The following is a 26,065-nucleotide window of genomic DNA, read 5'->3' as shown; positions in this document are numbered from 1 at the left end:
AAAAGTTAAGTTGAGCTACATAATTAAAACCTATAACAGGCCAGGCACGGTGGCTCATGCCTATAATCCCAGCACTTTGGGAGGGCAAGGCAGGTAAGGTAGATCACAAGGTCAGTTTCAAGACTAACCTAGCCAAGATGGTGAAACTCCATCTCTACTAAAAATACAAAAATTAGCTGGGTGTGGTGGCAGGCATCTGTAATCCCAGCTACTCAGGAGGCTGAGGCAGGAGGATTGCTTGAACTCAGGAGGCAGAGGCTGCAGTGAGCTGAGACTGCACCATTGTACTCCAGCCTGGGCAACAGAGCAAGGCTCCATCACATACACACAAAAACCCCCAAAAAACAAAAACAAAAACCTAGAACAGAAGGAAGGTGATGATGGAAACGGGAACAACAAAAAAACAAGTTTCTGAGAGCAGGTGCTCTGAGAATGGCAGTGATGTTGAGCTTGCGCTGAAGATGTGTTCCTGGGATTAAAATGGCTATAACCCCTCAGTGTTTCCTAGAGCAGCAAAATTGAGATGTGAAATGCTTTTAATTACTTTCTGGCTCCTGCATGTTTCTTCCATTGTGATGCTTTTCTGAGATGAGGCCATGTAGGACTCCAGTTATACTTAGGTTACAGTACTGCTTCTTAACATGACTTCCATGATAACCTCTCATCTCCACCTGGTGAATCAAGTCAGGAGGTCCAAAGTACAGCAGTGGGCAGCCAAACTTGCCCAAGCCTGGCCTGTGGACTCAGTGCATGGTTGTTGCATTTAATAAAAAGATTTAAAAAAATTAAAAAGAGGACTTGGCGTGCGGCTCGTGCCCACAATCCCTGCACTTTGGGAGACTGAGGCAGGCAGATCACTTGAGGCCAGGAGTTCAAGACCAGCCTGGCCAAGTGGCAAAACCCTGATCTCTACTAAAAATACAAAAAGTTAGCCAGGCATGGCAATTCATGCCTGTAATGCCAGCTACTTGACAGGCTGAGGCAGGAGAACCGCTTGAACCCAGAGGCAGAGGTTGCAATGAGCCGAGATCCCACCACTGTACTCAGTGCAGGCAACAAAGCAAGAATCTGTCTCAAAAATAAATAAATAAAAATAATAAATAATAAAATGAAAAAAGAGTATGTGACGGAAAACACATGTAACCCCAGTCTAAAATATTTATTCTCTGTCCTTTTGTAGAAAAAACTTTGAAACCCTTGCTTTAACTCAATGAACATGAGAAACATGATGCAAGATTACACTCACATGTCCTAAAACTGGAAGCTGAGTAGTCTGCACTTGTCTAAGAATTTATGCTCTTTATTCTACCTCCTTCCTTCAGGTTGAGTCACTTTGCTTCACTGACATTCAAAGCCTGGAGGGAGTGCAAGCTCTAGTAGCTGGCTGGCATCAGCTCACAATCTTAGACGGCTCCCAGGAGGCTGAGGTCTCCAGGCTATGTTATGTGGAATGGCCAGGTACAGAGAAAAGCCAAATATGGGGTCCTTGGTCAGATGTTTTCCAGGTCTGACAGTTTGACTGGATTTCTGTAACGATTCTAAGGCACTCTAAGAACACTCTGAATGTGCTAAAAAAGGTCACACTTTCTTCCACCAAACAATCACCCAGATCTCTGGAGACAGTAAAAAGTAGCTCGGTCTCAATGGAAGCATAAGAGAACAGGACTCCACTGAGTTCTGTAGCTCCAATCTTCTGTTGGGGAAGTACAGATGTGTGCACTGAGGGACCACCATGGCCAGCCTGCACCCTCTATTCATGGCCCTTGACTTGGATGTACTTGTGGATTCATGCCTCTGACTTTTTTTTGTGAGACGGAGTCTTGCTCTGTTGCCAGGCTGGAGTGCAGTGGCGAGATCTCGGCTCACCACAACCTCCACCTCCCAGGTTCAAGCGATTCCCGTCTCAGCCTCCCTAGTAGCTGGGACTACAGCTGCGTGCCACCACGTCCAGCTAATTTTTTTGTATTTTTAGTAGAGACGGGGTTTCACCATATTGGCCAGGCTGGTCTCGATCTCCAGACCTCGTGATCCACCTGCCTTGGACTCCTAAAGTGCTGGAGTTACAGGCATGAGCCACCCGCCTGGCAGGTTAGATGATCTTATAGCAGCAACAGCGGATCCAGAGTCAGGTACTTTCTCCGGTCCCTACTCCCCAACCTTGAAAAAAGCTCTTCTATACATGAGCTTATATCCATTGGAGCTTTTGCTGTGGCTTGGGAGGAAGGCAGTTTTAGTTTCTTTTTGGTGATATCATTAAAAAGGGAGAAACAAAGGAGGCAGAAGGGATCAGAGGGTTGTGGTTTTCCTACTAGTTCCCATAGGCTGGGTTGGAAGCTGTGCTGCAAAGAGGAGTCAAGGTCAGAAGATATATAATCTGCTTTTATGAGCCCTTTGAAGCTCTGGATATGGCACTGCTGCTTCAGTAGAGGGAAGGTCTCTCTCTACTTCTGCCCAGAACTTTACTCTACCATAACATTTTAAGGATTGGAATTTTGCAACCCAAAGAGGTATGCCCTTAGCACACACAGAGATGTTTTCACGGTGGGGACCATCAGAAGAAAAGCAATGGCAAGACTCCTTCAAGCACTTTTCTTGGCAGATAAAATTTAAAGGGGGTCTGTAGACATGTAGCAGATGCCATGATTTCAAAGACTTTAAAGTGACTTGAGAATACTTGTGAGGCATCCCTTGAAGACTCCTGAACATCTCTGGTAGAGAGGGATCTATATGATGGGTAGGGCTGGGCATCCTTAGTGCATGAATGGAGTTTCAGACCCACGAGTTACCTGAGCAACAGAGTTTCACTTAGCCCTGACAGTCAATGGCATACATGATCATTTTGTAGATGCATGCAAGCCTTTTCCTTGGAATTGGTTCAAATGCTTGGAGAGGGGAATCTCTCTCTATATATAGTCAGTGGCTAATGGAACCTGCCACATTTGGTTACCAAATATTTAGAATAGCACAGATCCATCCAACCAGGATTTAAGCCTCTTCTACAATGGTCCCACCCATCACAGATACTGTGTCTTAACATTTTCAGTACCCAGAAACTTAACTACTTGCTAAGGAAGTCCATTACGTCTTAAACAGTGTTGACAGAAATCTCTTTCCTCTACTGAACCAAAATCTGACTTCTTGTAACTTCCACCAACTAGTGGAATCTTTAAGACTTTATAGAGTAAGTCTCTTGATTGCTTGTGGAAGACCGAGCGTGTTCCACTGAGTCTTCATGTCTCACAATGCAGTGTTCTCAGTTGTGCAGCCATTTACCTACTCATCATCTACATCTTGTCCTAAACTATCTCCTCCATACCCTTGGAGGTATACTACCCGATCTAAGCGTGATATGGTAAGAGCACAAATCTTCTTATTCCAGTTATTGATGCTTGAAACCTATCACTCATTACCTGGGAGGTGGTTTGCTCCAGATTGAATCAACCTAGTAGCCATGGTTAAATAGCCATGGTATTGCATGGTCATGCTTTCTCTACTGATAAAGGTATGGCACCTAAAGAGATCACTGCAGGAATGCTTTTTAAAAGTATTTTTACATTGTCACATTTTCAGGAAAGTGTGAGTAATCAGCCTGAGAATCCCAATTCTGCACACTTTCTTGGCATGAGAAAGATTCCCATATCCTTCTCTACTAGATTAACAATAATAATTAATATTTTCAGGAACAGACAGTTGGAAAGGTATCCGTATCATCCTCTGATGAGGGCCAGGGGAGTATCCAGGACAGAGTGGTTCCTGCCCCATTTATACAAACCTTAAAGGCATGCTCCAAATCAGATGCATCATCAAAAGCTTGAATAATGATAGTCCCCAGTCTTTGGTCAAGATCTTCTACTTTCTGGTTAAATTCAGAGACACCATTTTCAAAGTCCTGAAGAGACACCATATATTCATATAAGGAAAATGTAATTTTCTGAAAGCCAACCCCACTCTGCTTCTTACAGCTAACTTTTGTGTTTGAACTGGTTATACCAAAGAATTATTTTAATTTTCTGAAATTCACCATGGCATGACTTAGTTTTTAGCTATATAGAGTTACCCTATGATTGCAGCATTTTTACCTAGCGTCTCCAGGCAAAATGGTGAGGTGAATTAGATGTGAGTTTGGTGTTCTTCCACCCTTGCCATGTTCCTCCCTTCTGCTTCCTGAAGCCCCTTCTCTCTCACTTAACATCAGCTCTTTTTTTTTTTTTTTTAGATGGAATCTTGCTCTGTTGCCCAGGCTGGAGTGCAGTGGTGTAATCTCGACTCACTTTAACTTCCACCTCCTGGGTTCAAATGATTCTCCTGCTCAGCCTCCCAAGTCCCAATTAGCTGGGACTACAGGCACATGCCACCATACCTAGCTAATTTTTTGTATTTTTAGTAGAGATGGGGTTTCACCATGTTAGCCAGGATGGTCTCGGTCTCCTGACCTTGTGATCTGCCTGCCTTGGCCTCCCAGGGTGCTAGGATTACAGGCGTGAGCCACTGCACCTGGCCAACCCCAGCTCTTATTACCCTGAAAACCACTGCAGCAGCAACAGCCTCAGTAATGGGGTTGTCCAACATTACCACCCACTTTCCTTCCTTCCCCAAGTCAGAATTCTATTTTTTCATTGTCAGTGAACTAATCTAGCCATTACTGGGAAAGAAAGCTAATTAAACTAACACAAACTTTTTATTCTAAATACATCTTAATTGGTTAAGAGGGCAACTAGCCTCATTCTTAAGTTTGCCAAGTTTAGCAAATAAAACTATGGGGCACTCAAATTTGAATTTCAGATAAAAAAGAATTTTTTTAATATGTCCAAGTTAGTGTAGTTTATCTGGCAACCCTAATGCATTTCTCTTGGATTGTAGCAATTTTCAGAGAAACTTTGTTAACGCCAATCTCTAATTTGTGGCATTATTTGTTATTATCACTTTGTAACAGTAGTGCATGTGTGTGTGTGAAAGAAAAAAAAGTAGTAAAACATAGTCTAGTCCTACTTTCTAAACATAATGACACTGTGGTATGTTTCTTTTTAGTTGTTAGTTTTTCCCTTGGGCGTAGGATTTTGTTTTGTTTTATTTATTATGGTAGCAAATACATCGTATATAGGCTGCTTTGCAGTCTACCTTTCTTGGGTTTACTTTTGACTAATGAAATTCTTAGAAGGCAGTATCTTCCTGAGTCTGGCTAACTAAGATTCCCCTGGATGTCTGAAGGTGCTCGGAGCAGATTCCTGCCCTAATTTCTTTCTCCTTTTCCTGCAAATACTCTTAACATTCCCTTCTCCAGTCATTCTGCCATCCCTTTTTCTGGGAATTCCATTCTCTGTTTTCATACTGGCCCTTTTTCTTCTTTTTTTCTCCTATGGGTGTGGACTCACAGCTTGCAGCTTTCCTGGGTCTACAGGTGAGACTTGGGCTCTTTGTTCCTGCCCTGGAAAATGCTTCCCTGGCCCTATTCTTTTTTTTTTTAAGTATACTTATGGTTTTATTAAATATTAAAGTTATTAAATTATCTAGACTATACATATAAGAAATTTTTTTATTGCATTTTAGGTTTTGGGGTACATGTGAAGAACATGCAAGATTGTTGCATAGGTACACACATGGCAGTGTGATTTGCTGCCTTCCTCCCCTTCACCTATATCTGGCATTTCTCCCCATGCTATCTCTCCCCAACTCCCCACCCCGTGCTGTCCCTCCCCTATTCCCCCTAACTGACCCCAGTGTGTAGTGCTCCCCTCCCTGTGTCCATGTGTTCTCACTGTTCAACACCCACCTATGAGTGAGAACATGCAGTATTTCATTTTCTGTTCTTGGGTCAGTTTGCTGAGAATGATGTTGGACAGGAAAAATGTGGCACATATATACCATGGAATATTATGCAGCAATCAAAAACGATGAGTCCGTGTCCTTTGTAGGGACATGGATGAACCTGGAGAACATCATTCCCTGGCTCTATCCTTATCCTGTGTGTTCTATTGGGAACCAGGTTCAGATCAGCAACCCCAGGCTATGGCTTTACTTACACCTCTCCAAGCCACTAATAAAATTCTGTCTGGGTGTGGTTTTCCCCATCAGTTTTATTAAATTATAAATGAAAAATAAAAATTGTATATATGTAAGGTATGCAACTTGACATTTTGATACATGTATACACTGTGAAATGATCACCATAATCAAGCTAATTAACATATTCATCACCTCACACAGTTACCATTTGCTTTTTGTGTGTGTGGTGAGAACACTTAGGATCTACCCTTTTAGTGAATTTTAAGTATGTAATACAGTTTTTTTATTATATTTTACTATAAGTTCTGGGATACATGTGCAGAACATGCAGGCTTGTTATATAGGTATGCATGTGCCATGGTGGTTTGCTCCACCTATCAACCCGTCATCTAGGTTTTAAGTTGCGCCTACATTAAGTATTTGTCCTAATGCTCTCCCTCCCCTTGCCCTCCCACTGCCTGACAGGCCCTGGTGTGTGAGGTGTGTGATATTACCCTTCCTGTGTCTATGTGTTCTCATTGTTCAACTCCCACTTACGAGTGAGAACAATGTAATACAGTATTGTTAACCATCTTTACCATGTTGTACCTTAGAGCTCCAGAAATTCTACGTTGTGCATAACTGAATATACTCTTGACCACCACCTCCCATTTCCCCCTCCCCCAGTCCCTGGCAGCCACCATTCTACCCTGCTTCTATGAGTTTGACTATTTCAGATGCCCCATATAGGTGAGACCATGCAACATTTGTCTTTCTGGGTCTGGCTTCTTTCACTGAGCTTATAGCTTTTGAAGCTTTTAACTTTTGAAGTTTTTAACTTTTGAAATTTTCAAACTTGTAAATTTTGAAGCTTATAATTTTTGAAGTTTTTAGCCTCCACTGTCACCTCATATCCACCTCAGCATCTCTGAAGCCCTGTTGTCATTAGTCTGGAGCAGTTAACCATTGGGAGATGCCTCCTTGATCTTTTTCTCAACACAAAGAACAATTCGAAATCTTTCTCTTGGCACAAGGAATAATAATTTTTCCCGACACAAAGAATAATTAGCAAAACCGCTGGGACCACAGAGCCAAAGAAATATAGAGGGAAAATGCAAGTCAATACTTAGATCCTACCGATGAGAGGCATCTGGAACAGAGATGAAGCTGGTGATTTAGCCCTTCCAAGCCCTACCGTGCTTTGGAGGTACAGGCAGTCACAGGAGGACCCTGAAAAAAGCCTGTACATCTCTTGAAATTCCTCATGCATTTGCTGGACCTGCTGGCTTAGGGCATTTCCTCTGATGCCACTAAATTCCACCTTGCCCAGTTTTTGGAAATCCAAGGCTGTCTTCAGAACACCCTATGGGGACAATTCACAAAAGAGTTAAAATAATAATCATCATCATAACAACAGTGGATGAGAAGAGTTGGAAACCACGGGGGTGGTGGTTGCTTAGGAAATTGTGAAGTCTGATTAGTTTTGTAACCTTATTATTAGATTGGGTTGGTAAAAATAACTCTTGGTTAAACTCAGTAACAAAGCAAAGAGAAAGAACAGTCAAGTAAAATTCACACAAACCCAAATAAATATATACACACATAAATAAATGAAATGTATTCTTCCACCTCACTATTTCTTTGTACTCTTTAGTAAATAATAAAATGTAATAATAATAAAATGATTTATATAATTGGTAGCTTTACTGCTGATTTCTCTAAAATAGCTCATTTCAAATGGACCATGTTATCTGGTTCTAGAATGACAGCAATCCTAGAGGATGTTGAGGAGAAAGCAGAGCCTCCAAATGAGGACATGCCCAGAGGGTGACATTGGCCTTCTTGGCAACTTCTCTGCCAAGCAAAGACATCTCCTACAGGGCGCCCTTGCTGAGTGTGCACAGGATGTTATGCCCTGTTGCCAGCTGGGTGGCAGTGAGTAGTTATTTACCAGCTCTGTGCTGGGCTTCTTCATGTGCTGCAGAATAATAATATCACCTGTAGCATGATCCTGAGTGCTAAGTCAGTTAACTCAAGCCTGGGATTTAGGCCAGGTCTGCACACACAGTAAATACACAGTACCAAGGCACTACCATTGTTGCTGTTACTGATGTGGCATTGGATCCCAGGTGTACTTGGGATCCAATGTCAGGTGGATGGCACATCCCAGAAGTCTTGGGGAGGAGCCCCTCCTATGTCTGCAGAAGCTGCTTCACCTCTGAAGTATGGGAGCTTCCTCCTGAGCATGTCTAACAGGACAGATTGAATTTATCTCTTGTGAGTACCTAAAATCACAGAACCTGCAAACCAAGATATGCTTCCTGTGATGACTTCCGATCTGTGTGCGTGCCCCTTAGGCAGGAAAGAGGAAGTTCAAAGTTCCCTTTGTGTCATCTGGGCTAACATTTGGTGTGGACTGAGGGAGGGGTCCTCTCCTCTGGAAGTTTAAGAGGTGCACCATGACACTGATGCTGTAAAATCCAGCAGGTCCTGAACTGCAGGGAATCTAACTGCCCATAGCTGCTGCTATGGGTGACCGACCCATCAGGCAAGCACAAGTTGCCTGGCTCCTTTCTCCTGCTGGGACGCCAACTCCAGCAGTAGTGACAGAGACACTGGGAAGTGGGGACAATGGCTGGCTTTCCCTGCTTGGCAAGGAGGATACCTATGCAGATTTGGGCACCCACCTAACAAGGCTGTTTTTGCTTAGCTATGTTTGTGCCTGGCTGGCAGCAAGCAGTTGAAGTGGGTGAGGAGAGAAGAGGGAAGACACCAGCCAAGGCAGGGGAAGACAGATGCCAAAACCGGTGAGGGACTTTTGCCACTAACGGTGGGAAAAGTGGCAGTCTTTCTTTAAAAATATGTCCAACTTGATGTATTGGGAAGAAAACCGAAATAAATTTTATGGAAATGAAATTGACTTCAATAGTAATTCAAGTCTCTCGTAAACGGCTTAGTTGTAATCGGTTTTACAGGGAGAGTCATACTTGTGCTGTGAAATGCAACCTTGGTACTCATTCTTCATAGTTCTGTGAATGTCAGTTTCAATTTTTAGCAAATACTTCCTAACCATTTTAAAAGGTAGATGCATTTTGCCGTGTTTGATTACATCAGAAACCCAGATGATAATTTTGTTAGACTATTTTATTTTTCAAGGATATTTAAAGCATGGTTGGGGGCAGGGTATGCAACAGGAAGGTGTTTCATCTTCAATTTAAATATCCTAGGTATTAGGATATTTATTTAACTATTCTATTTATATTGATTTATATTATATTTATTTAAGTATTCTATTTTTGGAGAAAGTCTGGTTACTTAAAAAGATGGATACTTACATTGTTTTATGTAACTTAATACATACATGGTGGACAACACATTTATTTCGGTCTTAATTCAAGGTTTTAGACTTTCCTCAACCTCCTTTAGAAAGAGATCTACCCATCCAGCTTTTCTCCAAACTGTCCATCCCTTCTGCTTATTCGGAGCTCTTATCACACTCTGGAATGGTACTCTTTGGTGTTATGTTATACGAATTGCTTCTATCTGTCCAGTAAGTTGTAAATGCCCCAAAGATACCTCAGTATTTCCAGTACCTGTAAGGTTCCCCAACCCTGAACACATATTTGTTCAGTGAAGGAATATATGCTCTTTGTTCTTTGACTTAGCTGTAGTACTTCCAGAAAAAAAAACAACAAGGTGATAGAGGAGCTAGGAACCCTAACCTCTGAAGAGCAGTTGGTGAAAAAAAAATAGACAAGAGAATTATAAAGAAGGGCATTTTAGTGTCCACAGGACTATCGTCAAATGTAAGAGGGAACCTTCCCTGGTTTTGTATTGAAGGCAGAATGATGGCAAATGAGTGAATGGGACAAAGAAGCAGATGTGACCTCACCATATTGATTGAACTTATTACATTGCTGATATGGATCATCTTGACCTAAAAAATGGCCATTTCCTGTGATTTCACTTAATAAAACACAACCATCTAATGCTGTAGAATGGGCTATGAAAAGAGGGAGTGAGCTCTCCATCACTGAATGGGTTTCAATAAGTTTGAATTGGAGGCATAGTAGAAAAGGTTTCTGAAGCAGGTGGGAAATTGTCTTACAACTATAGACGGCAGATTTATTGCACTGACCATGGCCGTATCTTTGATTGGCCTTTAAATCTTTAAGAATCAAAATAATTTTAAGCTCTTTTCATTATTTAAAAGTTCTCACAAAACAGATAAAAGGTAATTTAAACCAGTAAGAGGTTTAAAAGATATGTTTTAAATATCTATTTTTATTAATCACAGTAGTAAACATGAAATTCATCATGTTATACACAGGCCAAAATATCCACTTTAGAGATACGACATATGGCACTCTGGAAAGCTCCTAGGATCTAGAGCCAAAACAACTCCTGAGTTGACACAGTCCTGGTTCTATCATTTACCAGCTATGTGGCTTAAATAGCAAGATGTTTAACTTTTCTTTTTCTCTTTTTTTTTTTTTTTTTTTTTTTTTTAGATCAAGTCTTGCTCTGTCACCAGGCCGGAATGCAGTGGCAGGATCTCAGCTTACCGCAACATCCATCTCCCGGGTTCAAGTGATTCTCCTGCCTCAGCCTCCCAAGTAGCTCGGACTACAGTCATGCACCACCATGCCCAGCTAATTTTTATATTTTGCGTAGAGATGGGTTTTCACCATGTTGGCCAGGATGGTCTCGATCTCTTGACCTTTTGATCTACCCCACCTCAGCCTCCCAAAGTGCTGGGATTATAGGGGTGAGTCATTGCACCTGGCCAAGACACCTAACTTTTCTAAGCTTCCCTTTCCTAACCTGTAGATAGAAACAGTAACACTTAAGTTGCCATGGGGTTACCAAGTTTATGGGAAGAAGTTCCCTGTAGGACTTCAATAAAAGGCGGCCACTATAATTAACCATGATCAGGTCTGATCTGATGTCATTAGATCAGGTTAATGGATATTATATGTGTCATGGTATATCTAGGGGACACTTGAGTGCTTCTTTCAAGACAGAACAAGGAGCACTGGGGTCCCAGGCCACTTCCTGGGCTGATCAGGTCCTATTCTTACGAAAAAACAGTGCAACACTTAATGGTGGTGGTGGGTGGGAAGATGTGGGGGGGATTCAATCTGTGTCAATCTGTGCTCTGGCCCCTGAGATGAAGAATCAAAATCAGGAGTAATAGCAAGACCTTTCAATGACAACCCCATTCTTGAAGGAGAAGCCACACATCCCATCTTAAAAGGAAAACCTTGGGAATTCATTAAGGGAGAGCACAAAGCAGACATTCATAGACGAAAATCTCAAAAGGTCATTTGGAAAAAGACTGTTTTCTTTACCTTCTGACTGCCACCGACCTGATGCTGCTAATGGTCTCCTATGTGACCACATATTCAAGCCAGGCTAAAAGGGAAGCCGCCCAATTAGGCTCAGAATGAAAGGAGGCTAGAGAGTGCCTGGAGATGGTAGAAAGAGCAAAAGGAAGCACGGTGTGGATATCAGGTCAGCTTATTACCTATCTACCTGCTAATCACTTCGCATAAAGCCTCGGCAGGAAATCATTTTGTCTCCAAGTGAATCACAGCTTTACTGCAGTTTTATAATAAAGGAAATGAGAGATCTCTCCGAGGTGCTTACTGCATTGTTTGGAGGGAAGAGGCTGCAGGCAGAAACCTCAAACAGGGATCTGCACAATCTACATACAACTCTATGACACAAAATTGAACTTGGTGTGTGTGTGAGCACTGAGACATCAAGCAGGAAGGCAAGATGAAAGAAGGAATCAAGAGGCAACCCAACAACTGTTTTTCTCTTCGATTTATGATGGTTCATTCAAATTGCAAAGATTTTATTTACTTCCAGGATTTTCTTAGTAAGTTGTAAAGTCAAACAAGATCCTTTGATGGGACGGGAATTATAATTTTACCTGAGTAACTTATTTAGATATTTATATAAAGACCTAGAAATCATATGGTAAAAATTGAGCATACAAAAGTAGAACAGAGTGTATAAGGGCAGAATAAAACCATGAAACCAGTTTGGGACCCCTCAAACCAGGACAGTGGGAGGAAAGAAAGAGGAAAGGAAGGGAGAAAAGGATGGACGGAGGGAAATAGACCTTTACAACTCCCTGGAAGATATCAGAGTTTGGTGCAAAGAACCATCCATCCCCCTGGGTACAAATGTCAGCTAAATCTCTCCAACCTATATAACTCTGGGTGAGTTCATTTATGTATCGGATTTAGTTATGCTCATTTGTTAAAGAAAAGATACTGATACCCAGTTCTTAAGATGATTGCAAGGACACAGGTTCTGGCATGGGAAAAGTTCTTGAAACATGTTAGTTTTTTATTTTTCTATTCCTCATTCTTCACCCCACCAGGGTTAGATCTCTAAGAGACTAGCTGTATCATGGGTGTGATAAGATGGCAGAGGAAGATGGTGGTATCCTGAAAATGCAATTACTCCACTTACTGCAGACACTGAAAACTACTCAGCAATGTATACCCCTTCTTCGAAGCCACCCCCACGTCTGGCATTTAGCAAGCACCCACACAGGAAGACTGGATCTGCACAACGATATGCTTTTGTGCAAAAAGAGTGAAAGAATAAAAAGGCAACTCTCATCAGAGGGATGAAATTTAGGAGAACTGTGGGGATTAAAAACCAGCCCTTCACAATATAACCCTTGATGTGAGCATGCAGAGAGATAAACACATTGGTGTCACTTCATTAACCTGGTTTCGTGTATTTTTTAATTACAGCTACCATCGCCTCAGTGGCCATAGATTGTATTAGAATAGAAGATGAATAAGGCTAAGTTCATGCTAAGTTTTACTGGAGAGAAGCAGAGTAATCCTATTTCAAACAGGCATCGATCACGGAGATACACGGAATGTTAACTAAAGGGCTACAGGAAATACGCCAGAGGACAGTTGATAGTCCTGTGTTCCACCGCACAGACAGGAGGGAAGAGCTGGGGGAGGAGGAAGATAGCAATGGACAAGGGCGTTGCGTCTAAGCAGATGTTTGGGAGATGAAAAATAAAAGGGGAGGAAATATGAGGAATGGGGGCGAGGAGCAGCTGTGGCAAGAAGAAAAAGCATGGAAATTCAGGACCAACAAAGACGTCAGGGAAGTTAGAAAACAGAGAAAGAGAAAAAAGTGAAAGGGGGACCAAGTAAAAAGAGGAGGAAGAATTAGACAGGGAAGGAGCAGGAAACAGTCAGGAAAAGAGATGGAGCAGCTGGGCACAGGAGCAAAGAAGCTGCCCAGAGCAAAGGACAGAACAAGACTCAAGAGAAGAAGCGGCAGCGAGGCAGGGAGCTTGGTGACATTCACGTCATCCTCTAATTAAATGGGGGCAACTGCTTTTTATGCATCCGTGCCCTGGATTCAGAAAGCAGCAGCAGCAGCCTGATAAAGGACTTATTGTGAGGGTAATGACTCTAGGGAGGCTGGTGGCCATCGCTGCTTATATTTACTGAATATACCCTGCAGATCAGGCACCCTGATGTTAGAATAGCTGTCTATATGCAAAATCAAATCATTAGCATGTGTGCACAGGGCCTGAGGGCCCTGTCCGGGGAGTCATTTCAGAGCCATGCTCTGCTGCCATTCCCAGGGCCATCTGCAGGGCTGGAGCACCTGCCAGTGTGGCCGCTGCAAAGCAGTGATGGCGAATCAGTCTTTGCGGCCGGCCCAGGCCAGGCATGGGTTTGGGCTGGAGTGTCCCTCACATCTCACTAAACAGCAGCAAAGGAATTGACGGTAGATATGAGAGGAATACAGAGTGCAGGAGGAGGAGTGGACAGGCTGTGAGTCCACTGTGATGGAAACAACAGAGGGAAAAAGAGGCACTTAGGATAAAGCTAGATAATCAATTATTTATAGTGTCTGTGATCCTGATGAAGGGTTTAAGGTGTGCCTTTCATAAGATCCATCTTCTGGCTTTCTCTCTGTCTTTATGCTCTTCTCATTTCGTTTTCCCTGGAAAATCCCTACTCCAGTTTCACAACTGATTTCCTCTTGTGCTCCCCACTTTTTGTCAAAGTCCTGCTGGGTTAGAGACTCCTCTTTCTTGCTTTCAGTAACAGATCAATCTCATTTTTATGATGGCATTTGGTATATCCCACTTTCCTGATTCTGTGTCTTTCCCCTGGATCTCCTCCTTCAGTCTGTCTTCCTTCTGCAGTGGCTGCAGGTCAACCAGCTTCTTACAGGCAAGCTGCATTTGGGTTACCTTTGTATCTCAGTCCCTAGCTCTGTGCCTGGCACATGGTTATGCTGAATCAATACTTTTTGGACTGGTAACAGATCCAATCTTATGTTCTCCTGTCCTTGTCCTCCTGTGGTTTGCTCTGTTCATCACGGCTTCCTCACAGCATTTCTATCTACCCTCCAAACCTGCTCAAGATAGCTGGGAATGGCCGGGCACAGTGGCTTATGTGCATAATCCCAGCACTTTGGGGGGTTGAGGCAGGTGGATCATGAGGTCAGGAGATCGAGACCATCCTGGCCAACATGGTGAAACCCTATCTCTACTAAAAATACAACAACAAAAAAAATCCAGGCATGGTGGCATGTGCCTGTAGTCCTAGCTACTCAGAGGCTGAGGCAGGAGAATCACTTGAACCCAGGAGGTGGAGATTGCAGTGAGCTGATATTGGGCCACTGCACTCCAGCCTGGGCAACAGAGTGAGACTCTGCCTCAAAAAAAGAAAAAAAAAAGATAGATGGGAATATGATTCTCATTCCTTCTCTGTCCCTCTGGCTCTTGTCTTAATCTTAAACTCAACCCTGAATTTCTCAAATCAGTTTTAAGTTTGCATTTCATTTTATTAGGCCCATTACCCTCTCTTCCAAGTCCAATCAGTAAACAGATAGCTGTAAAATGTTGAGAGACCTATTAAACATATTAAGTTTTGAGAACTGAAACAAAAGAAAAAGTATGTCTTCTTATTCTAGTATTTCAACTAACATCCATATTTATTTTTAAATAATTGAGAGAAAGACATACTTTGAACAAAATTCATGTTTCTTTTGCACAGGGACTCATTAGTTTTGGACTTTTGGGAGCTGCCTTGAAGACAGAAGAATGGAGGAGGGGAAGTTCAAAGCACTAGCTTTGTGGGAATGGCCAGCCCAATAAAGATTTGCTCAGTGTCATTCTGCATACTGTACTTTCTTTTCTTTTCGTGTGTGTGTGTGCGCTCCCATGCACGCATGCTGGAGTCTTGCTGTGTTGCCCAGGCTGGAGTGCAGTGGCGCAATCTCACTGCAACATTTACCTCCCGGGTTCAAGTGATTCTCCTGCCTCAGTCTCTTGAGTAGCTGGGATTACAGGTGCATACCACCATGCCTGGCAAATTTTTGTATTTTTAGTAGAGACTAAAATACAAAATACCAACGTGGTTTCACCATGTTGGTCAGGCTGGTCTCGAACTCCTGACCTTGTGATCCTCCCCCTTCAGCCTCCCAAAGCGCTGCAATTACAGGTGTGAGCCACTGTGCCTGGCCCTGCATACTGTACTTTCTAGGCAGAGTTTATTTGAAACTTAGTTCAAAGGCTATGGGCAATTTGCAAACCTCTTGAATTACTTCATTGATTCCTCGGGCCTTCTTCCTAAATGGGTCTGTGATCAGAATTTTCTAAACTTCTACTAGAACCTCCATTATATGATGTGATGATCAATCCAAATAACAACTATTTATTAAAACTTCTTTTGTTTTTTTGAGATAAGGTCTGGCTTTGTCACCCAGACTAGAGTGCAATGGCACAATTTCGGCTCACTGTGACCTCTGCCTCCCAGACTGAAGCCATTCTCCCATCCCCAGTCTCCCGAGCAGCTGGAACTATAGGCGCACACAACCACATACCTATTTCTTTTAATTTCTGGTATAGAAGGTGTTTTGCCATGTTGGCCTGGCTGATTTTAAACTCCTGGGTTCAAGTAATCCACCAGCCTCAGCTTCCCAAAGTGTTCCATCATACATGTGTGAGACACTGTGCCGGCCAACTGAACCTATGTTATGGATTATTCCAGCTGATGGAGGATTGGCTATCAGGTTGTGTTGTGCATGTTCCTATTCCACTTTTTGGACCCCTGGACTGCTTCTTTCTGCTGGGGCTGAGAGCCTAGGGTGAGGAAGGCACTCACCTCCACCGCGTGCAGTCGTCCCAGGAAGTCGTCTAATCGCACAAAGACCAAAGAAGACTGGAAATCCCACTCCTTGACTTCCTGGTTCTCTTTGAAGTAAGTGTGGAGATTCTCCCTTCTGTCCTGAAACACTTGCTTGAAGAAGCTCAGAGTATCCGAGACCACTAGCAGTTTTCTCTGACTTTCTTCTACCTCACTTCTCAGGAGGTCTTCTGGGCTGAGATAATTAGAGGCCTGGTATACAAACAGATGATTATAACAGAGCAGGTGCAGACATCCTATAACTTTGCAACACCAACTCTAAACTGAATCATTGTCCAAGTAATATTTTTCAGATAATTTTTCAGATAATAGAGGAAACATCTGACCTCACAGTCAGTTCCACATGTGGACTAAGACCTGGGTTTCGGCCAAATAGTCTTAGTGACTGAAGCTACAGTGATTGGTTCAGGAATGGGCAAACAACCAGAGGGAAAGAAACACAGTGAGACTTTGTTGGGCTAGCTGGGGCTGGAGCAGGTGCTCTTGTTTCCCAGGTGTTCTTTTGTGACTTATTGGCTTTCAACAGCAAAGAAATTTGACTGCAAGAATTATTTGGACCATAATTATTTTTCTGCCTTGGAGAGGCTTACACCTAGAAAACTGGGAAGCTGGAGCTGCAGGAACAGCCACCTTCACCACCACAGGGTGGGTCCCTGGGTCTGGCTAACATCATCTAAGGCCACATTGCCAGTCGGGGCTGAGACCATTCTTACCTTGGACTTCCAAGGTACATGAAACCAGTATGTTTTCTTTTTGTTTCTCCTACTTTTGGTTTGGGTTTTCTTACACTTTCAATCAAAAGAGTTCTGGCTGATAAACATGAAGTAATGGAAATGCACTAGTCTAGGAGTTCAATAGCCTGGGTTTGGGTCCTGGTTTGGGTGTCTTTGGGCAAGTCAGTTAACCTCCCTGAACCGTAGCCCACATCTTTAAATAATACAATAAATAATAAGAACTTCCCTATCCTCCTTGCAGGGTTTATCTGATGATCGGTGGAAATCATGAATGTAACAGGATTTTGCAGACTGCAATGTACCCCATAGATGTTAGTTATTCTTACTCATTAAGCTTGTTCATTATTTTCTCAGAGACACAGCTGCTAAGAAGAAAAACCAGTTTGGAGAAATCACCAACCCCCCTTAAGCCCTCTAGTTCTTTTTGAAGATATACTCCTCGAGGTTTACAATACCCTGGTTAGTGCTCCTAAGAAGGAGGAGCATGAAGTGCATAATCTAAAAAGCTGCTTCTCAATAGCTTATGGGTACCAGGTTCTTACCCTGTGGAGGACATATGTATTAACCCATTGAAGCCCCAAATCACCCAGCAACCCAAAAAGAGAAATGACATTTTATTTCCACTATTGTACAGAGGAGAAGAGTGAGGCACAGCACAGGAAGTGACTTGTCCTGGCACACAAGTGGCATACTGGCTGACAAGTGGTGAAGCCAGGAATTGGTACAGCATTGCCTGATGTCAGAGGCTGTGCTCTTAACTGCTTAGGCTTTGCTGCTGACTCATTACCAGTCCTTCTTCACAGATCATTAAGGAGATGAAAATTCACCACCCCTACCTACTTATTCCCTCTTAGGCATAGGGGAAAGGAAGACAGGGTGGTTCAGGTGTCCTAATATTACTGAAAATGACTTTATAAATTATTGGCTGATGAGAGTAAAATACTGTAATTCAAATCTAAGAACTCTTTGGAACATAATTATTTCCCTGCCCAGAAAAAAGGACACTTGTCTCTTTCCTGTGAATCGATGCCAACCAGCCCCCAGGGAGCAGTTGCTGGGAATCCCGGAGCAGCCCACCTGCTGTATGAGAAGGTTGCAAATTTCCTGGAGCAGCACAGTCAGCCTCCCTGGGGAGCGGTAGCACTTGCACGTGGCCCAAGTCAGACAGACCACGTGGAGCAGGGGCTGCAGCCGGGACTTCACCTCTGGAAATTCTGCATTCTCCAGAGTTTCCAGGTGTCGTTGTAGTGGCATCAGGTGCACATGGATGTCCTGCGCCTCTGCTAAAGCTGGAAGGAATTGGAGATGGTCACCATTCCCATCTGGAGCCTAATGCTCACATGGTTGAGCCCTAGTCCCTGGGAAGTAAAAGATCTGCAAAGCAAAGAGTACAATTTCTACCTGAACTGAGAAGGCAGAGAGAAGGCTGGTTCCAGAAAACTTCCTAGCTCTTATGAGGAAATATGGAAACCAGAGAGCCTTGAACAACTAGGATAAAGTTCTGAAGAGTTCTGTCTTGTAACATTCCTCTAAATGGACTTCTCCCTGGCCTGCCCAGCCTCCATCTGGTGCTTGGTGAGTAGAAAATATTTGCAAGTGACTTTGATGCTATCTCTGAGACAATACAAAATAGATGACAGAGGACAAGTTTTAGAATCAGAAAGACTTTCCTTCAAATGCTGGCCTAGACACTTAGCAATTGTATGACTTTGGGCACATTTACCCTCTCTGAGCCTCAAAAATGAGCAGAGCTGTAATCAGTTTAAAGGGTCCTTATGAAGGCTGAAGGTAGTTCAGCAGGAATCTTTATGAACAACTAGCACAGCGCCTGGGCCAATGCAGGTGTTTGATAAATGGTAGTGGTTCTGAGGAATATTCATTAATAAAGAATCTTGCTGAGCACTTATAAAAAAGTCACAAGGCATAGAGATGTAACATAGATGGGTTATGACAAGGTCCTTCTGGTTTTCAAGGCCAGGAAAACCTCGTCATCTCTTCTGAATACAACCAAGGAGAAAAACGAGCCTTTAACCAGTCGTCTTGTGGTGATTGATAGGGGAAACCAGGAAACTCAGCAGCACCGGATGCTAATATCTGCATAACAACTTAGAAGGAATGTAAAAGCCCACTTGAAAAACTAAACTGGAAGAGCAAGTTTCTAAAGGCAGGAGGTATCATAGGAGAGCAGGTGGTCTTAGGTTATAGTATGTGGATGAAGCTCTGCCTTCATCCTAAAGGGAACTTGAAATATACATTATTTAGGAAGCAGTTTCAATATGCCTGGAATTGTTCTACTTACTATCTATGAGGTATTTACCATCTCATAGTAAGCTCTGCAAGCCAACTTTAGTACTCCCACTTTATAAGTGAAGAAATTAAGGCCTAAATAACTTTCCTAGGACCCTCCCATGAATCAACCAATTCTGTCCAGCTGAGCAAAAGGAAGACGACCCAGAGTTTATGACATTGAACCCTTGGCTTCATGGAGGCTCACTATACACAAAAATAGGTTGATGTGTATGTTTGTACTTTATATCCCAAATGAGGTTGTGGAAAGCAGCATGTGAATTGAATTTTTGCAAAGTCAAATGTCACGGTAAATTGATTAGGGCAGGGATTCTCAAGTGGAGCAGCTGATGGTGAGTCTTAGAACCGCTGTGTTGGGGTGGGGGATTTCAGAATCCAACAGTCATTCTAATCAGCATATGCTCTTGCTTCAATAAGTGCTGAGAGAAAAAAGGCTGAGAATATCATGCTATAGAAGCTTTCTCTTTATGATGCCATTTTGAAACCTTTTTAAAAAATCACAATCTCCTCGAATTATACCAATTAGCACTGCCTTGATTTTTAAGAGCACAATATTTTAGAAAAGGGTTGGCCAAACAACCTAGAATGCAATACCCTTGGATGACAAGGCATAAGAAGAGAGAGACAGACAGATCTGGGCTCAAATCTTCTTTTTTTGTTTTTTTGAGATGGAGTCTCACTCCGTCACCCACGCTGAAGTGCAATGGCGCGATCTTGGCTCACTGCAACCTCCACCTCCAGGGTTCAAGCAATTCTCCTGCCACCCAGACATGCTAGGAGCTGGGATTACAGGGATGCACCACCATGTCCAGCTAATTTTTGTATTTTGAGTAGAGACAGAGTTTCACCCGGTTGGCCAGGCTGGTCTCGAACTCCTGACCTCAGTGATCCGCCCGCCTTGGCCTCCCAAAGTGCTGGGATTGCAGGCATAAACTATCAAGCCCGGCCTTGCTCATACCTTTTTAAGGAATGTAAATGTAAACAGCAAGGTGCATAGTGATCTCGGTTGTTTGCTGGAAAGTCTTTAACAACAGGCTCTTTGAGGACAAATACTTTTATTTGTAGCAGTTCCCAATTTCTATGGGGTAAATATTCCCAGTGTTCCTACTATGTCCATTTCTAGGCTACCAAGGTGACTTCGCTGAGTGCTACTTGGGAGAATGGGGGTGCAAGGGTTAAAAAAAATGCATACAGCAGCCCCTCACGAGCCACTGAAACCAGTGCGCACTGGCTCCAGCACAGCCCTTCTTTGTGTGCCTTCCTTCACACACATATCCACCTACATGCAACCTTAATTGATGCTTTGTGAATGTGTCCCCTCCAAAATTCAGGTGTTGAAATTTAATTGCCAATGTGATGGTGGTGCCTTTAAGATGCAGTTAGGCCATGAGAACCCCTCCGTCACGAATGGGATTAAAACCCTTATAAAAGAGGTTTCACATAGAGTTTGGCTGCCTTGCCCTTCCACCATCTATCAAGTGAGGACACAGAGGTCCTCTTCTCTTGAAGATGCAGCAACAAAGCACCATCTTGGAAGCAGAGACCAAGCCCTCACCAGACACCCAACCTGCCAGTGCCTTGATCTTGAACTTCAGCCTCAAGAACTGTGAAAAATAAATTTCTGCTCTTTATAAATTACCCAGGCTGTGGTATTCTGTTAGAGCAGCACAAATAGACTGAGAAAATTGGCAACCAGGCTGTACTATGCCAATCCTGTGCAAGAAAAGAAAAGTCCCTAATTAGTCTTCATTGCCCTTGTTCTTCCTTCTCAAGGGGTCTTTTGCTTCCTGTTTTCCAAGGTTATTTACTGCTCAGTCAATACTACTTCATACCATCTTGTTCCCACATATTTGACTCCATCCTTTAACCTCCTTTTTTCTTCTCTCTGTTTTCTAATTCATGCCCACTAATCCAGAAATGTTTCTTTTCCTCTCCCTCTTTTCAGTTCATCAGTGAGCCAATGAACTACTCTGACCATGGCTAATAAGAATAATGCACATATTATATCTATTTCGGATTATTTTAAAAGCCAGATGCTCTGAAATTCAGTTAGAAATGAGAAAATCAGTCACCAGCTTAGAAGATCCTGCCAAATTTTCTGACCAAGTCTCTACCTAACACTTCGAATCAAATTTTCTTCCATCATCAACACTGAATTTCATATTTAAAGAATTTCTATTTTTATAGTACTGTTTATCTGGCACTATTGTAATGGTATCTTTTTTCAAAAAATTCATTGCCAGCATATTCTCTACTGCAAATAACTTTTTGAAGCTGGCCTGGGGAAGTGAATCTTATAAATATTAATTCATGTGAATAATTATAGACTATCGATCTATTAATGTGAAAAGTTTATTTGAGGCATTAAATAAATTCGTAACATTTTTACTAAACCTTTTTCAGAGCCACACATTTCAGGTACTCACAAATCTCCTTTATATGTGTTGTACAATCTGTAGCACTATATTATTTACTTAATATTTGTCTCTACATTGACTTCCAGTTTAACCTAACATAATTACACAACATGAAGACATTTAATCCCCACCATAAATGGAAAGCTGGTATCACTTGTCAAAACCAGGGCTATTGCCCTTTAACTCATTTTTAAAAAAACCTTTACCCTAGTCATTTCTGACATCAGCAGGGATACATATACCACTTTTGGGGACACCTGTCCACTGGAAGTGTAAACTGGGAACAAAAGTTGACTCCTTGGGGACACACAATCTCTCAGCAAAGCAGCAAACTGGAGTCTCAAGAGACACCTGGTCCCAAGCCAGCCAAATGTGCTGGCAGAGCCATCTCTGCAGTGAGGTTTTAGTGCCCAGGAGGACCTCAGAGACTAGCAACTTATGCCAGTTCTGCTCTGTGTTATTGCCCATGCTGGAAACTAACACCTGGACCTTTCTTCATTTAGCTAAGTTGTTTGCCGAGAGGAGGGGAAGGTGAGACACAGGAGTAGCCAATGGGCTCTGGACACAGGACACTGCCCTCTTTATCAGACCAAACATACCTGGATTCATTTTATATAGTGGACTTATATGGAAGACTGTATTTAAAGAAAGAGTGCTGGGCGACGTAAAATGTTTGAAAAATCACTGCTTACATTAAACTTAGACCATGTGAAATTCCAAAGACCTTTAAAAGCACATTTTGACCTATGACACTGAAAAGAGGAGATTTTACAGGAAAAAGGGTAAAGAAACACAGTACACCAAGGAAGGGAGAGGGAGTCTTGAAAAAATTTACCTACTTCTAATCATAGACTTTGCTGGCTTTGCAATTTTGATAAGAGTGGATCTTATCTGGTGCTCAGATGGCCAGGAAATTGCAGTCCCATCTGACAGTAGGAACAGAAAATGCAGAATGGAGCTAGAAATAGAACAGACATTTCTGAACGAGCCAAAGGTGGAGGGACCTGAATTCCAGAGGTGAAAGATAACAACATACATTGTACAGTGCAAAGCAGCAGCAGGTGGTAGAGCAGATGGAAGAACTTTCTCCCAGTAGTTTCCAGACCCTGAAGACAGGGCCCATTAGGACCTTTGACCAGACCCAGAAGTGCCCAGTGTGCTAGGGAGGTACAAGCACTTAGTTAATGAGGGGTCCCAGCCAATAGTCCCAGGTCCTGGAAGGCAGGATCAGGCTGTCTTGCAAGAACGGCAGTCCTTGATTAGAACAGACGGACTCATCTGACCACACAGGCTCCATAATGGCCATCCCAGAACTGCATGTCCTGGTCCCAGTGTTTAAAAGACACAAAGGGGTAGCTTCAGGAATACTGCTGTGTTTGGTCAGTAAGTTCTTTCACCTGTATGATTTCACACAAGCCTAAAAAGTAGGCAGAAGTGTATGTCTCATAACCATCGTACGTACTAAAGCTCAGAGCAGGTAGGTGAATTTGCCCAAGGGCATATGGCAGTGGATCTGCAAACAGCATAGCTCTTTTTATCTGCTCTCCTGTATTTAGATTTGATATTCTTGCCACCATGCTGGTTCATGTCGGGTTGGAAAGTTATAAGGACTTGAAGTTGCTAAATTCAGACAGAGAGAAGTGAATGCATCGTTCAATGATAAATTTGAGTCAAACATATTTGTGAAAACATTTGCTGGTCCTCACCTGCAACAACATCTCTGTACATGGCTTTGAAAGCTGGAAAGTAGCTACTCTGAAGCTTGTCCAGGAGCCTGGCCATGCCCCTCACCTTTATTGTTCTCAGTTGGTGATAAATGAATTTCAGATCTTCATACCTGCAATATCATGAAGAAGGGTGAATCTAGGTAAACATCAGGAAATGCAAGTCACACTGTGATGACCCATCCTCACAGAGAAAGAGAGGAGCCCTGCTTCAGGGTCCTTCCACAGAGACCGTGCTCCAGTCCAAAGAGCCTGGACATCTGTTCTCAGTACAGTGAGGGCAAAAGCCTGAGTCGGGAACACAGGTTCAAAGGGGCAGCTCCAGGAAACACTGCTGTGACCATCTGGTGACTCAAAGAGCTTGGCAGCTGGAGGTCATTAGCTCTTGCAGTAAGGTTGAGTCGGAGTGAGAGAGGTGTTATTGGAGCAAGGGTGCTAAGAGAAAGGTCTTGCACTAGGTGAGCAGAATGGTCAGAAGCCAGGCAAGAGCATGGGGCATCTCAGCAGGGTGGTACAGACAGGGCTGGAGCCCTACAGGTATGCCTGGTCATGTGACACTGATAATCTCCATTCTATGCAAGAGGCACACCTGCCTCTAACATCTGTCTGTCTCCTTGTGAGTAAAGGATTTATCAGCACAATAATAAATAGGAATGAGGAAATGGGGAGGAGGAGGGTGAATAAACAGGAGCAGGAGCAATAATGAAGCCTTTCTGGACAAACACCCTGGATGATGAACTTTCCAGCCCTGCTGCTGATGAGCGGGTGCACAGGAAAGGCTGTTGTTTTACAGACAACAGCCCCTCTGTCTTCAGAGCTTTGCAAAAGGTGTCTGCATGTGGCCTCAGTCGTTCGAGAAGAGAGCAGACAAGTTAGAAGAAAAATGTTAAAGACAGTTGATTAATTTTACATGTAGTCCAAAGAGCCTTTGAAAAAATGTGAGAAGACATACTGATGGTAACCCAAGAAAGGAAAAAATGACTACTGAATCTGGGGGAAAGTGTGCCTCTCCAAATCTATCAAAAAACTGTATTGACCCAATGACACAGGGCTGTCTACCCCAGGGATGATGTGAAATACCTATAGGGAAGAACTGTGGCTTAAACCAGGAAAGCTCCAGCTTTATTCTCTGTAAGGCATCTTCACCTGAGTCTGAGCATGCGCTTTCCTGCCTACCTGCTCTTCCAGAACTCCAACTCTGCCTTCGGGGTGGGATTCTCCCCTTGTAAGAGTGGCTGGGAAGACTCTCTCTTGAGTACCACCTGGACTTGGTAGCTCCATTTGATCACTGCAGACTCAATGGCATAGATGATTGACTTATCTATAGAATCTAAGCTGTGAAAGACAAAACAGCAGCAGCAGCAATAACAACAAAAACAAAAACCCTGAAACATGAAAATAACCCTGGGTGCACCCCCCAAAAGAGAATCACAAATTTTAAAAAATTGGCAAGAAATTTCATCTAGCCCATGCATTTTTAACTTTTTTTGGAGAACAGTCAATGAAAATTATAGATCCTTTCCCTAGAAAAAAATGCTTCTGGGTATATGTACACTTTTCATACAGATTCAGGGATCATCAATATCCTGAAGACTAGTTTGAGAACTTTGAATGCCAGTATGTTGCTCTGCCAATGCAGAAATACTTTGGATAGAAAACATTCAGATAACCATCCAGTGCTTGCTTAAATCCTACCAGTGACATCAAGCTCTCTGTCACAAAGCAGCATATTTCTCAGCAGGTTGGCTCTCTCAAGGAGAAAGTTTGTCTCTATACTGAACCATATCTACACCCCTCTGATTTCCTCAACTTGGTCTTAGCTGTGACCTCTGCAGCAAGAGGAAGTAGTTTATTTCCTCCTTCACAAGGCTAACAATCAGCCATGTGAATACCACCATCATGATTTCACTTTGCCCTCATCTTTTCAGCAAAGAATAGAATTCCCAAACTTTCCTCCTCATACAACATTTAAGGAAAGTAACTTAGCTATATTTGGAAGAGGTTAAATTTTCAAAAACACATTTTGGTCATTTTTTTCACAGTCTTAATGGAAAACTATACATGCAAAGAACCAAAGACACAATGACAAAGAGGACATACAATTCAAATTTTTATGTCGGAAACCCACTTTCACTTAATTAAATTTCTATTTGCTGAGAAATGATACGGTGCAAGTGATTGAGGAAGGTGTTAAAGGAAGAAGATACCCACTTCCCCCAAAATGATCCAGCCTTTTGGGAAATTATCAAACTTGAACAGAGAGATGAATTCAGCAATGATTGTAAACACACATTGAATATTATTAAGTTAAAATATAAAGGGACTAGGAAAGGGGTAATTTGAATTTACTTTGAAAATTAGATCTCTTTATTAAACCACAATAAGTTTTATAGTTAACCAGGAAATTACTTCAAATTGTTATGTGTAGGATATTACTTCCAATAGAAAAAACTCATTATAAAGTATATTGTTGTATTTTATAATGCATTGCATGCATACAATCAGTTGAATGCATTACTTATTCTTCAGATCAAATCATGGATCCTGAATATACAATGTTGACAGTAATACACTGGGAAACTCCTCACAATGTGGCAGACCGAGTTCATGTACGAAGGCTTTCTGTTGCTCCAAGCACATAGACGTGCTGGATAAAATATAACAAAATATACTATTAATATTTATAT

At 42.5% G+C, this 26,065-nt stretch overlaps 1 protein-coding gene across 17 annotated transcripts in view; it reads right to left on the bottom strand.

The window, feature by feature from the left end:
• Nucleotides 1-26,065, bottom strand: part of DNAH9 (dynein axonemal heavy chain 9) — a 422,325-nt gene that overhangs the window by 390,176 nt on the left and 6,084 nt on the right. For 16 of the 17 annotated variants that reach the window (XR_013535589.1, XR_013535590.1, XM_078373042.1 and 13 more), the window contains exons 3-8: nucleotides 24,555-24,713; nucleotides 23,361-23,491; nucleotides 18,008-18,219; nucleotides 16,155-16,388; nucleotides 7,178-7,345; nucleotides 3,773-3,889 (exon numbers count right to left, since the gene is read on the bottom strand). Coding sequence is in view for 15 of the 17 variants with exons in the window: in XM_078373042.1 (XP_078229168.1) it covers nucleotides 3,773-3,889; nucleotides 7,178-7,345; nucleotides 16,155-16,388; nucleotides 18,008-18,219; nucleotides 23,361-23,491; nucleotides 24,555-24,713 (1,021 nt within the window). In the remaining 2 variants the exon portion in view is untranslated. The remainder of the gene's footprint in view (nucleotides 1-3,772; nucleotides 3,890-7,177; nucleotides 7,346-16,154; nucleotides 16,389-18,007; nucleotides 18,220-23,360; nucleotides 23,492-24,554; nucleotides 24,714-26,065) is intronic. The other variant, XM_078373053.1, reaches the window with a different exon arrangement.

This window comes from Callithrix jacchus, chromosome 5 (genome assembly GCF_049354715.1).
Source record: "Callithrix jacchus isolate 240 chromosome 5, calJac240_pri, whole genome shotgun sequence".
NCBI lineage: Eukaryota > Metazoa > Chordata > Mammalia > Primates > Cebidae > Callithrix > Callithrix jacchus.
The sequence above is the reverse complement of the archived record's forward strand: the minus strand, read 5'-3'. Positions and strand labels throughout refer to the sequence as shown.